General features: G+C 44.9%; 1 protein-coding gene across 17 annotated transcripts in view; it reads left to right on the top strand.

Moving 5' to 3' along the window:
* Nucleotides 1-12,589, top strand: part of PKP4 (plakophilin 4) — a 245,133-nt gene that overhangs the window by 219,699 nt on the left and 12,845 nt on the right. For all 17 annotated transcript variants that reach the window (XM_068545071.1, XM_068545068.1, XM_068545069.1 and 14 more), the window contains 5 exons: nt 1,605-1,788; nt 6,177-6,294; nt 7,810-8,001; nt 8,206-8,379; nt 11,768-11,918. In XM_068545071.1, coding sequence (XP_068401172.1) covers nt 1,605-1,788; nt 6,177-6,294; nt 7,810-8,001; nt 8,206-8,379; nt 11,768-11,918 — 819 coding nt within the window. The remainder of the gene's footprint in view (nt 1-1,604; nt 1,789-6,176; nt 6,295-7,809; nt 8,002-8,205; nt 8,380-11,767; nt 11,919-12,589) is intronic.

The raw sequence follows: 12,589 nt of genomic DNA, 5'->3' as shown, positions 1-12,589 counted from the left end.
ACCGCTGAGGCTGAGGTCCTGAAAAGCTGTGCTTATGGTGGGCTGTCCCACCCCAAAGGGTAGGAGCAGAGAAAGGATGAAAGTCTTGGGGGAGCAAGGGAAGCCCAATCAGCAAGGCCAGAAGTCAAAGCCAAGTGAAAGAGGAGTCAGGACCCAGGGTGACTCCCAGGACAGAGCCCAAGCATCTGCCTCTGTCATCGACCATCCCTCCACGGTGTGAGTGGGTCAGGGCAGATGTGCGGGGAATGGATGGTCCTCTCGGTTCACAGAGTATTGTTTTACTCTCTTCAGTTCTAGCCCTTTGCTTGAACCCCTCCTCCCTCCATAAAGAAAGAAAGCTCCTGTCAGCTCTCTCCCGCCTCCCTCCTTCGTAAGGGGCCCTGCGATTTTAGGCCCCGAGAAGGCTGCGCAGGCAGTTTACAGGCTAGCTCCTTGGTCACCAGCGCCAGAGCAGCAGTTTTCAGTCTTGTCTCTGGCCCAACACTCTAGATCAGTCATGTTCACAAGCCTCATGTGCTTCCATGGACATGGGCGGGTTTTGCCAACTCCTTCCCCTCCACAGGCCCCGAGCGTTTTTGTGTGTTGATAGTTCTAAAATCACTGTACTGACTGATGAAACTTGCCAAGGATACATCAGGAGTGTAGGGCTCTGAAGATCCAGCTGTACCATCTCTCCTCCACCCCATCCCCTCTTACTTAGGAAAATGCGTCAATGTGAAAATGACATTAGAGTAGGTATAATCTTGAATTTGCTCTAATTTCTAAAAGAGTAACTATTAGGAAATATGTGCTTTATAACAATAATTTAACCCTCTTATGGTTGACACAGAAATGAGGACCCTCTAATATGCTTATAATTCAAATAACACTCTAATAAGCTACATTTAAGGTCTGGTGTCCTAGCAATATTGATATGAATTACAATATTGGGAGCTTTTAATTTATTGTTAGTCTCGCCTGTATCCAAAAAGCAATGGTAGTAACTTGCACATGCTGATAAAACTCTTAACGTGGAACTAGAAATGTTTAAACCTTATCTAAATAAGGGAGATAAGACAAATGTAACCACCCTTTGTGCAAGTTACTGCAAGCATAATATTTAAGCATGAGCTTCCCGGTAGCAAAAGTAAGAAAAGGAAGTGTGATGAAGAGAGAGTGTCCTTCTTTTGAGAAAGAGAAGTTCTTTTCAAGTACTAAATTTTAAAAATGGTTTGTCACACACAACACTGAATGGAAGGGATGATACAATGAACCACATTTTTATAACCATCACAGATGCATCATATTTATGACCCTTGATTGGATTGTGCCCCTCCCCCTCACAGAGTAACTCTAATTTGCTTTGCAAAACCATAGTCATCTTGCCTGATAGATACATAGGCTCCAAAACTTAAGATAAGGACAACTTGGTAATATACTGGCAGAAGCTTACATATGTTCAGTCAACATTTATTAGAGGTCCATCCCCAGCCTGGTTGTAAATTCAGGCCATAGATTAGGTTTGGAACAGACTGAATTCCCATCAATTAAAGCTAACATGTTTATTTCATTACTAAAACTGCAGGATTTCTAATTGATTTGATATTTAAAATCTCATTCTTTAGGAGTTCTTTGGAATTTATCCTCATGTGATGCCGTAAAGATGACAATCATCCGAGATGCTCTCTCAACCCTGACAAACACTGTGATCGTTCCACATTCTGGATGGAATAACTCTTCTTTTGATGACGATCATAAAATTAAATTTCAGACTTCACTCGTTCTGCGTAATACGACAGGTTGCCTGAGGTAAATTTTTATTTCTTCTTTACGATTAAGTCTGTGATTAAATAATATGTGTCATAGCTAAGTTGATTTCAGGATGATTTAATATTTCATTTTTATTAATATCTCTCTAAGTTTCCAAGTTTTTCTTAAAATTTAGACCACTGGGCTTTGTTATCCTATGAAGGAAACATTGTGAGCACAGAGCAGTGGCTTGAGAGACAGTATCTTATAAATGACTCTTCTATAGATCAGTCAAAAAAGCCCTTTCAGGCCGAAATTACTGTCAAAATTCCAGTGTTTTCCACTTGAACAGCATTTTTCTGGTTATCACATTCTGATTGCTAATGTGTTGGCAGCCTGGTTTTTGTTTAAATTCAAAATGTGGAAGTACAAACTTCAAGTTATAAAATAAGTCATGGGGATGTAATGTACAGCAAGGTGACTGTAGTCACTAATATTGTGTTGTAAAGTTGAAAGAGGCTAAGAAAGTAAATCTTAAAAGTGCTCATCACAAGAAAAAAACACTTGGTAACTTTGTATGGTGACAGACGGTAACTAGACTTATTGTGGTGATCATTTCACAATATATGCAAATGTCAAATTATTGTTTTATACACCTGAAACTAGCATAATGTCTGTTAACTAGACTTCAGTCTTTTTAAATGTAATGGTTAAAACTTTTTTGCTTTTAAAAGGGTGCAAAAAGGTGTGGTTTAAGCAATCATTGGGTTTGAGTTTTATAAATAATGAAAATGAGCCCAAATACTCTTTTCAGTCATTATCTTTAGCATTTAAAATCCATAAAGCCTCCTTTGACTGTACACGGTACTGCTCACTATTTGCCATTAACTCTCATCAGCTCAATTTCCACCCAGTTTCCCAGGCTTACTGGGAACTTGAAACAGAAACCTTGGGGCAGAGTGGCCTGGTGACAACAAGAGTGGGCTCTGGCTTCAGACCGACTGACTTCCTGTCCCGTCCTGAGCCTCAGTTTCCTCATCTTTACAACAGGGGTAATAATAACATCTCAGAGTTGTGAAGACTCAGCTTGTATAAAACGCTTCGTGTAGTGTCTAACACACAGTGAGCGCTATTTACCATTTAAGCTAAGATGTCTGAGCATCTCTACACCAGAGCTCGAGAGAGAGGGGGAGGGAGGGGCCTGGGCTTCTGCTCTGAAGCCTTCCGCTATTGTGATGGGTAACTGGGGCAGGGGAGCGGGCGACAAGAGTCAGGCTCCTAGAAGACAGGCCAGTTCCCTGACTCAGATTCCTGCATCACAGAGCGGGTCACATGGCCTCTACTGCTGATCTGTGGGGCAGTGTCTCATCTCCCTGTACCTGGCTCGGGGGAGGCCGTGAGCCCTCAGCTAGCCTGCCAGGCTTCAGGGGAGGCCCAGGGACAGGACGCATGCTCAGGCTCCCCCAGTGGTTCAGGGCTGTTAACAGTTGGTGAATGCCTTCTGTGTAAATTCGGTGATGGACAAAACAGAGTACGTCGCGGCTCGGATAGAACCAAGTTCTATTGATGAAGACAGGTAAATAAATAAATAAACAAGAAAATAACAACAGATGCCATTTAAAAAATAGGGTGATGTAAGAGTTACTAGTTGGTTACTTTGATGGTCAGGCGGTGGTCTCTCAGAGGAGGTGAAGTTTAAGTCTACTCGGAAATACCACGAGGGGCTGCTCATGTGAGGGCGGGGGAGGGGGAGGGGAGGAGGACGCACTCGAGACAAAGGGGACGGGGAGTGTGAAGGCTCTGGGGCAGGAAGGGGCTTGAGGCTGGAGCTTAATGGGCAAGGTGCAGAGTGAAACCAGTTAACGTCGGATTTTTTAGATCAGAGCAAGGAGTGCACTACGTGCCAAGTGTCACGGGGAACCATCAGAGGGTCTACTCACAAGAGTAGGGATGGTTTCTGGCTGTGATGGGGGCAACAGTGGGGGCAGGAAGGCAGATGAGGAGGGTGACAAAGGCCAGGCACCGGAGAGAGGTCGGCAGAGCGGAGTGCGTTGTGGAGGGAGAGGCTGACGAGGTTTGCTCGTGGACTGAATATGAGGGGCGAGGAAAAGGGAGGAAGTAAGGACAGCGCCTAGCTCTTTGGCTGGATCAGCTGGGAGCACGGAAGTGCTGCTGATGAGGTCAGGCAGGAGGAAGGGTGGAGAGAGGAGCCCTGAGGGTTTTGGCTGGCCCACTCTGAGATGTCTAATTAGCTATCCATGTGGGTAAATGTAACGTCTGGACAAGCGAGTCTGGAGTTCTAGAGAGGGGTTGGGCTAAAGATAAAAACTGGGGAGTCACGGGTCCATAGGTTGTATTAAATCCAAGGAGCCGAAGGAGGCCGCCCAGGAGAGCACAAAGATAAAGATAAGAAGCGACCAAAGTAGCCCTGGGCACTCCAGAGGGACCCGCAGGCAGAAGAGGCTGAGAAGGGAAGACAGCAAGATGAGAGGAAAACCAGAGGGATACCGGATCCCCGTTAGAGGAACAGAAGAGGTTAGCTGTTGAGAGCTACTGAGAGGTAACCCTGGATAAGAACAGTAGAGGGACTTTAGATATGCAATGCTCATAATTAATTTATATTTTCTACTTTTATTTTCTCTTAAACCACTGTAGCAGGAAGCCTCTAAGATGGACGCAAAAACTCTTGCCTGCTAGTGTTACGCCCACGTGTATTCCCCTTTCATTGAGTGAAATCCTTCAAATAAAGAGTAATTCTGAAGTGATAGATGCCACTTCTGAGATTATGTTACAAAGAGGCTGGCCTGTGTCTTGCTCACTCTCTCTCTTGTTGCCTCATTCTGAGCGAAAGCTAGCTGCCATGTTGTGAGCTTTCCCAGGTAGAAACCCCCATGGCAGGAACTGACGTCTGGCAAACAGTGAGAAGGTGAGGACTGCCATAGTCACGTGAATGGACTTGAAAGTGGATTCTCTGAGGACTGGGAACAGCCACTTGTGTGAACTTGGAAGTAGATCCTTCCAAAGTTGAGCCTTCAGATAACTATAACCCCAGATAACAGCTTGATTATAGCCTTATGGGAGACTCCAACCCAGAGGCACCCAGCTAAGAAGCACCTGAGTGCTGGACCCAGAGAAACGATATTACAACAAGTATTTATTTTTTGAGCTGTTAAATATTGGGGTAATTTGTTATACAGCAATATATAACTAATATAATCATGAATTAAAGAATGTATTCTAATATCTCAAATAAGTGGGGCAGATGAATTTATATGATTTCTAATTTTATTTAATTTTAGTTAGGGAATATATTTTGTGTAATATTGATTGAAGATTCTTTTATGTTCTAGTAGCTGGTCAGTATTGATATAGGATTGATAATATTTAATATGGAGTTGAAGATAATAAGTGTTTTCTCTTTGTATGGGACAGATATGCAGCTTATTTTTTTTGTTTATTCCCATGGTTGACATTCAGCTGATTCAGACTTTGTACTTCAAACTGATTGTTAAAGTCTAACATCTCTTCTACTTTGTTGACACCTTCACATGATTAATCAGGGCCTTTGTTACTTTGGCTATTAAATATTTTTTAGTAGCAAACAAACAAAAAGAACAGTAGAGGGATCATGGGTGATAGTATCTCTGGCCTCAGAAAAACAAAGGTGAAAAGAAAAGTCATTCCCGATCCCCCTTACCTAGTCTAAGTTTTGCAAAATCTCAGAGTTAGCCTAGAACCCTTGTTAATGGCACATAAAATAGAGCCTTATAATTTGGTGTCGATTCACAAAGTTGAACTGATAGCACAAATTTCCATATGGCTGAGACCTAAAACAATTTTCAGGGTTTTTAATAATTAAAAAGATGAGAAAAATTGTGTCATGAGCAAGTGTTCCTATTTAACTTGAAATGTTTATACAAGAAATATGTTTCCTCTGTTCGTTCAGGAAGCATTTATGACCACCTACTACATGCAAAACATTTTAATAGGTGCAGGGACTGCACAGACCTTACGACCTAACAAGGGGGTAAAGGATGTCTAAAGACAGCTACCGTGCGTGGCTAGCAAACACCCTTTTACGTGGTGGGCACTTCCTAATTGCTTCATATGTAGCAGCCCATCTCTTCCTTACAGCAACCTTACGAGGTAGTTACTGTTATTCCCCCTTTCTTACGTATGAGGAAACTGAAGATAAGCCCCAAAATAATTATTTTAGGAGGTTAGAAGGTGGCCTGTCACAAGAGAGATACAAAGTTCAAGCGCCCCTGCTCCCTTCTATTTGTGTGGCTCATGGGGGACTGGCTATTACTGTGAGGTCCCTCGGGGTTAAAATGCAGGCTCCAAATGCCTCTTCAGACCAGATCTACGTGCTGCCGTGTCACCCGTTCTCAGATCATTAAGGTAAGGCTCCGCAGCTAACGAGCTCCCCCGTGTCTCTGCCTGTCTAGGAACCTCAGCTCCGCGGGGGAGGAAGCGCGGAAGCAGATGCGATCCTGTGAGGGGCTGGTGGACTCTCTGCTATACGTGATCCATACATGTGTGAACACATCCGACTACGACAGCAAGGTCAGTGCCCGCCTGGCCGAGAGCGCCGCGGTGGCAGAGGACAGCAGCTGCCGACCGCCGCTGTCCGCGTGCCATTGACTCTCCCTGGAATTCTTGACCCTCTCCTCCTTGTTAGGCTGCGCTCCAGACTCAAGGGAGTCTGTCTCAAAGTAAATAAATAAATAAAGGGAGACTGTCTCTAAAAATTACAAGTTAACAGGGACATGAGAACTTAAGACAATAGCCTTAGAACCATGAAGACTGAGTGACTCCATGTGGCGAAGGATCTGCCAGGGTCCAGACCTTCTCTGTGGTTTCTCCTGGGCTCATCGTCAAGGTGATTGCCCCGCTGCTCTTTCCTCCAGTTCCGTATCCCCTGCCGCTACAGTCAAATCCATCTGGATCTAAGTATCTACTGAATAAAAGTTCCTGGTCCAGGCACTGGAATCCCCCCAACCCCTCTGCCCTTCTTGCCTCGGTACCAACTCTGGATGCCCCTTTCTACATGCGGGTTGCAGTCTTTCACCCACTCCCTCTGTTGCCGGCATGTCCCCCTTATCCTCCCCTCCTATTTCCTCCATCCCGGCCCTCTCACAAGGAATTCTGCTCATCATTTTTCAGCTGTGATGCCATCCAGGGTCTGCCCCAGCATCAGGGGCCGGGGAAGGTGGGGAGAAACAGGAAGCAGGGACTAAAAGTGTCAGGAGTCCCAAGGCAGGCCGGGCACTTGTTGTTCAGGATGGGCTGGACGAAGAGGGGCCACAAACAGGCCTGGGGTCGTAAACAGGGGTCTAAGAGGGAAAAGAAGAATGAGTGGTAGGATTGGGAGGGAGCTAGAGGAGAAACTCAAAGGGACAGCCAAGTTTTTATTTGAGCTTCAACTGAACGAAAAGATCTGCGGATGAAATTGAGAGGAATAAGCAAGTTAGAAGGAGAGCTCGCTAGGCAAAACTGAACTTGGTTTTAGACACACTTAGTTGAAGCGAGTTGGCCTCCCAATTAGAGGTGTGATACAGACTTTGAGGAACAGAAGACCATGTGCAGAAGGCAAAAACATCAGCAGAGATCGTAGAACTTTCCACAGAGGGAGGGGGGAGGTGGGAGATGGAAGGAGACGACAGAGATGGCGCTTGCGGGGTGGGGCTGTGCCCGAGGTGGAGGCTGGTAGCACCCGCTGTCACGATGAGGATTCCCAGTGGCGGGGGGGCGGGGAGGTCTGGTAACTTGGGCGCATCTCTGCCACTGCGGCAGCCCTGAAGCAGAACCCTGGGCATTTTCTTCTCCGGAGCCTCGCACATTTCACTCAGCAGGCAGTCAGATCGTCAGCTGCACTGCGGATGGCTCTGCACTCTGTCATTGGGTGTCCTGCCAACAGTCTGGAATCACCGTTCTGACCTTAGACTGTTGCAGTTCCCATAAAGTGAAAAGCAGTTCTTTCATGTTCTACATTTCTTTACTATCACTGGTGCTCAGTGCAGAAACACTTTGCACTAATGTGCCACGGTGGTTTTAATCCTACACTGTGTTGGGTTTCAGACCGTGGAGAACTGCGTGTGCACGCTGAGGAACCTGTCGTATCGGCTGGAGCTGGAGGTGCCCCAGGCCCGGCCGCTGGGGCTGAACGAATTGGATGACCTACTCGGAAAAGAGTCTCCCAGCAAAGACTCGGAGCCAAGCTGCTGGGGGAAGAAGAAGAAGAAGAAAAAGAGAACACCACAAGAGGATCAAGTTAGCATTTTACTTGACATGAAACTCTAAAGTTTCGTTTCCTCTGGGAGTGAGAAATCACATATTTGGCAAGAAAAAATTTTTTTCTCATGATGCAGTTTTTCTACTTAGCTCTAGCGGAGTCTAGCAGAAAGGAACGTTTTCAGGTGTTGGATACTGTGTTCACATGTTTGCTTCCACTAATGCGTGCTCTTTGTCTTTCAGTGGGATGGAGTTGGTCCTATCCCAGGACTGTCGAAGTCCCCCAAAGGGGTTGAGATGCTGTGGCATCCGTCAGTGGTAAAACCATATCTGACTCTTCTAGCAGAAAGTTCCAACCCGGCCACCTTGGAAGGCTCTGCTGGATCTCTCCAGAACCTCTCTGCTGGAAACTGGAAGGTAGGATGTCTTCTATTTGTGCACACTTCTTGCAGTCAGATCAGCAATGATTATGGAAAGGGACACGGTTGTTTATAGAGTTTGGTAAAGGGGGGGAGGAAAACAGCCGGGAGACAGCAGTCGGCTCTGGGGATCCAAGGATGAATATGACATAGCCCTTCCCCATGAGAAGCTGAAGGCTGGCGAGAAAAACAGACACGTGGAGCCAGTACAGTGTAGACCCCATGGGATACGTGTGCAGCGGGGTCTTGGAAGAGGATATCTAACCCAGCCTGGCAGGTGAGGGAAAGGCAAGGAAAGAGGGGAGCCAGAACGTAGGGAAGGGGTCCTGGAAGGGTGGTGCTGCCCAAATGGAACCTTTAAGAATGAGCAGAATTAAGCCAGCAGAGTCGAGGCCAGGGTGTAGAGGGAACCATCCAGATAAAGGGACAACAGGGGAAGGGCCTCACAGTGAGGATGCCGTGGGTGGAGGCTACAGGCCGGTTGCCGGGACGTGGTGGGTGGGACGAGGAGTGCCCCCGTGGAGCTGGGCCTCGTGACCGGGCCTGACGGCCAAGCTTCAGGAGCTGGGACCCGACCTTCAGACCAGAGGGGCCACTGAAAGGGTTTAAGCAGACCAACGACACAGACAGGCTGATGTGGACACTGTTGGATCCCGTCTGCAGCAGCGCAGAAGGCGAATTTGAAGTAGAGGACAGTCGAGGCTGGGATTCAGTAGGGGAGTCTGGTGAGAGATGACGAGGGCCTGAATTAGAGGTGAGGCTGGGCCGCCATTCCTCTCTCAGACACTTATGGAACATACACATGGCAAAGTTTCCACCTGCACTAATACGTGTGTGACTTCTTTAGGAGAACTGAAGGTGATTTCTACTGTTACCACTATAAGCAAGTTCTCAAAACTTTTTAAATGTCATCTAAGAACTTCCCAGACAATCCTTATTTGAAACATTTCAACCTCTAGAAATTTCCTAACAAGTATATTTTAGTAGAATTACTATAATGCTTGTTTTTGACTACTTCCTCCATCACCCCCTCCCCAAATGAAAATTGGCCGTCGTTTTTTCCGTGAGAGTGAAAAGCATTGCTAGGCCTAGGTAAGGTTTGTTTCGTGCGGCCAGCTGCTGTAATGAATATATACGGATAATTACGGCCTAGTGCTAAGACACCGTGGCTGTGTTGTTATTGTTCTTGATATGTGTGTAACTGAGTCACTTTGCTGTACAGCAGAGGTTGGCACAGCACTGGAAATCAACTATAGATCAATAAAAGTGAATAAATAAATACATTTTAAAAAAATTAAAAGTGCTAATAGCTTAGCATCTAAGTGCTGGCTCTGGAGCCAGACCCCTTGGCTTTGAATCCTCCCCCACCCCCCTTACTAGCTGGGGGCCTCAGATCTCTCTGTCCTCAGTTTCATCATCTGTAAAATGGAAATAATACCTACTTCATTTGGTGGTTTTAAGGATTAAATGAGATAATAAATGTGGAGGACCTAGGAGAGGGCCTAGCACATAAGTATCAAAAATATTTATGTTGGTGACTCAGTGTTCACCTCCAGCTTCTTATGACCTGAGAATCATTTGATGACAATAAGAAAAAAGACAGTAATTAAAATAGATACGATTTGAGTTGTAGAATTTTATTTTCTGGGATCTTTAGTGAATAAACGTTAAATGGCAAGGTCGTTTAAAATATAAACATTATATGGAAGTGATTTCAAAAGTGTCTAAAATAGTAAATCAAAGTATTGGCCCTCATTAAGAAAACAAGATAATCATGGCCACAGATGTGATCAAGTCAGAAGCTATCTGGGAGTGGTGATGGCTGTAGTGCTCTGGAAGGGAGGCGCCCAGGGCTGCGCTGAGCCAGTTGGTCTCCAAGCGAGACAGGTGTTGGTTCTGTCCTTGCAGGTTTCAGAGAGAGAAGTTGCCAAAGCTGCCCAAGTCCCTTACCTGATAGCAAGTCATGTATTCTATTTCCCTTGCGGTTATCATTTGATTTGGAAAATAGGAGTATTGATTTCATCCGAAGAAAGCTAATAGGATCTTTGAAATGCATCTTTTCCTTTTATTTGTGTTATTAGAATAATCTATTCTGTTGGTATTAAGGAAACTGAGTAGTCAGTCACATATTTTCATGTTCAAGATAATACAAAGGGCTGGCAGATCTGTGTGCTCGTGTCTTGACCACAGCAGGAAAGTATTAGATGTTTTATGAGCAACATTTTTCAATTATCCTAAATTTTTTTTTTTAAATTATTTAATTATTTAATTATTTATGGCTGTGTTGGGTCTTCGTTTCTGTACGAGGGCTTTCTCTAGTTGTGGCAAGCGGGGACCACTCTTCGTCGCGGTGCGCGGGCCTCTCACTATCGCGGCCTCTCTTGTTGCATGCGGAGCACAGGCTCCAGACGCGCAGGCTCAGTAATTGTGGCTCACGGGCCCAGTTGCTCCGTGGCATGTGGGATCTTCCCAGACCAGGGCTCGAACCCGTGTCCCCTGCATTGGCAGGCAGATTCTCAACCACTGCGCCACCAGGGAAGCCCATCCTAAATTTTGAAAGACAATTTGCATTGGTAAAAATGTCAGTGAAAACTCAAAACAAGATTAAAGACCCATTTTCAGATGTTACTTTTTTTGTTTATTTGTTTCCTTGATGACTTAGTGTTCATTCCCAATTCATACCGTGCCCAAACTGACTCACCGTACAGACTTGCCTCTTAATCACAAAAGAAGTTCTTGACTGTGGATTAAAAAAAAAATAGCAGCAGCAGCTAACTAATCTTGAATGGTAAAGCATTTTGCGCACAAATATACTTACTTTTTCACCAGTGTGTATGAATTACAATGCTCAGTGTTCCTGGAGAATTCCTTTTCTTCTGAGACAAGGGATTTTTTTCCAAGCCATTTCCTTGAAAGGTTACTAAACTGTAAATATTGTTGCAGAGAATACAGGGGAGAAATGACTTGATGGAAACAGGTTCTCCTTTAATGTGCACTGACCAGTTACCCTCTCTGCCATCCTATTTATAGCCTCTGGACCTGGCCTGGGGCCAACTGCAGAGAAGACACGCTATCCGTCCTTAATCATGTTTATGTAGCTGAAGTAGAAAGTAATCACTGCCTTCTCTTTTCTACCCAAAAATATCTGCCAGATGGTGGCTTGAGGTTTTCAGGCTTTGGGATTTCTTTTTTAAATCAGTCGTCCTAGCTTATCTTTCTCCCAGACTGGTTTTCTCTTGACTGGCATCACAGATTTAATCTCCAGTTGGAAAGAAAACATTTAATCTATTAGTTTATCTTTTGGAAACATCTTTTTTTTAGGCAACAGTAACATCTGAGAGTTGAACTCTGTTTTATATTACTTATTACCTTGTTTTATTTCCTAGTTTGCAGCGTACATCCGAGCAGCCGTCCGCAAAGAAAAAGGGCTCCCCATCCTTGTAGAACTTCTGAGAATGGATAATGATAGAGTTGTTTCTTCTGTGGCGACTGCCTTGAGGAATATGGCCCTAGATGTTCGCAACAAGGAGCTCATAGGTATGTTCTGGTGACCAGGTGAGCTATAAAGAGAGAAACAACAACGTTTATAAAACTCTTCTTTTGATTTATAAAAATATGACATTTAAAATGATTAGCAACTCAGTCCTAGTCCCTGGTGTCTTGGCATATTTGGTACCCGTGTGTGTCTGTCCTTTCTGACCATTCCTTTTCAGCAAGAGGCAGGCTCATTAATTAAACACTGGATCACGAAGGTAAATTTTCAGAAGAGCTAGCAATTTCAGTCATACATTATAAAACTGCTTGGTAGATTTGGTGTATCTGTTTCCCCAGAGAGTCATTTCTTGAAGAACAAAAAAGGTTTAATTCTCCCTTTTCTGATTTTTGAGACATATCTGCTAATTCTCCAATACTACCGTGTTCTAAATTAAAAAAAAGAAATCACATGAATGTTTTATAGCTTCTCCCTCTCACATCTGTGTAAATGCTCACCTTAAAACAGAGGCACTGTTCCAAGGCCTGACCCCAGAGCAGGGTCAGGATGAGGATAAGGCAAGTGAGGCACATAGGGTGCAAAATTTTAGGAGGCATTCACCCTTCGGTCCATCCAGATGTCAGCTTGGCACTTGCATGAACTTGAGAATGAGTGCCTCTTCAAAGCTGTGCCCCCACGGCAGCTTAGCTTGCTTGCCTCCAGGGCACGGCCACAT

The sequence above is a fragment of the Eschrichtius robustus genome, chromosome 5 (assembly GCF_028021215.1).
Source record: "Eschrichtius robustus isolate mEscRob2 chromosome 5, mEscRob2.pri, whole genome shotgun sequence".
Lineage (NCBI taxonomy): Eukaryota > Metazoa > Chordata > Mammalia > Artiodactyla > Eschrichtiidae > Eschrichtius > Eschrichtius robustus.
Note: the sequence above shows the minus strand (reverse complement) of the source record. Positions and strands in the feature narration are given on the sequence as shown.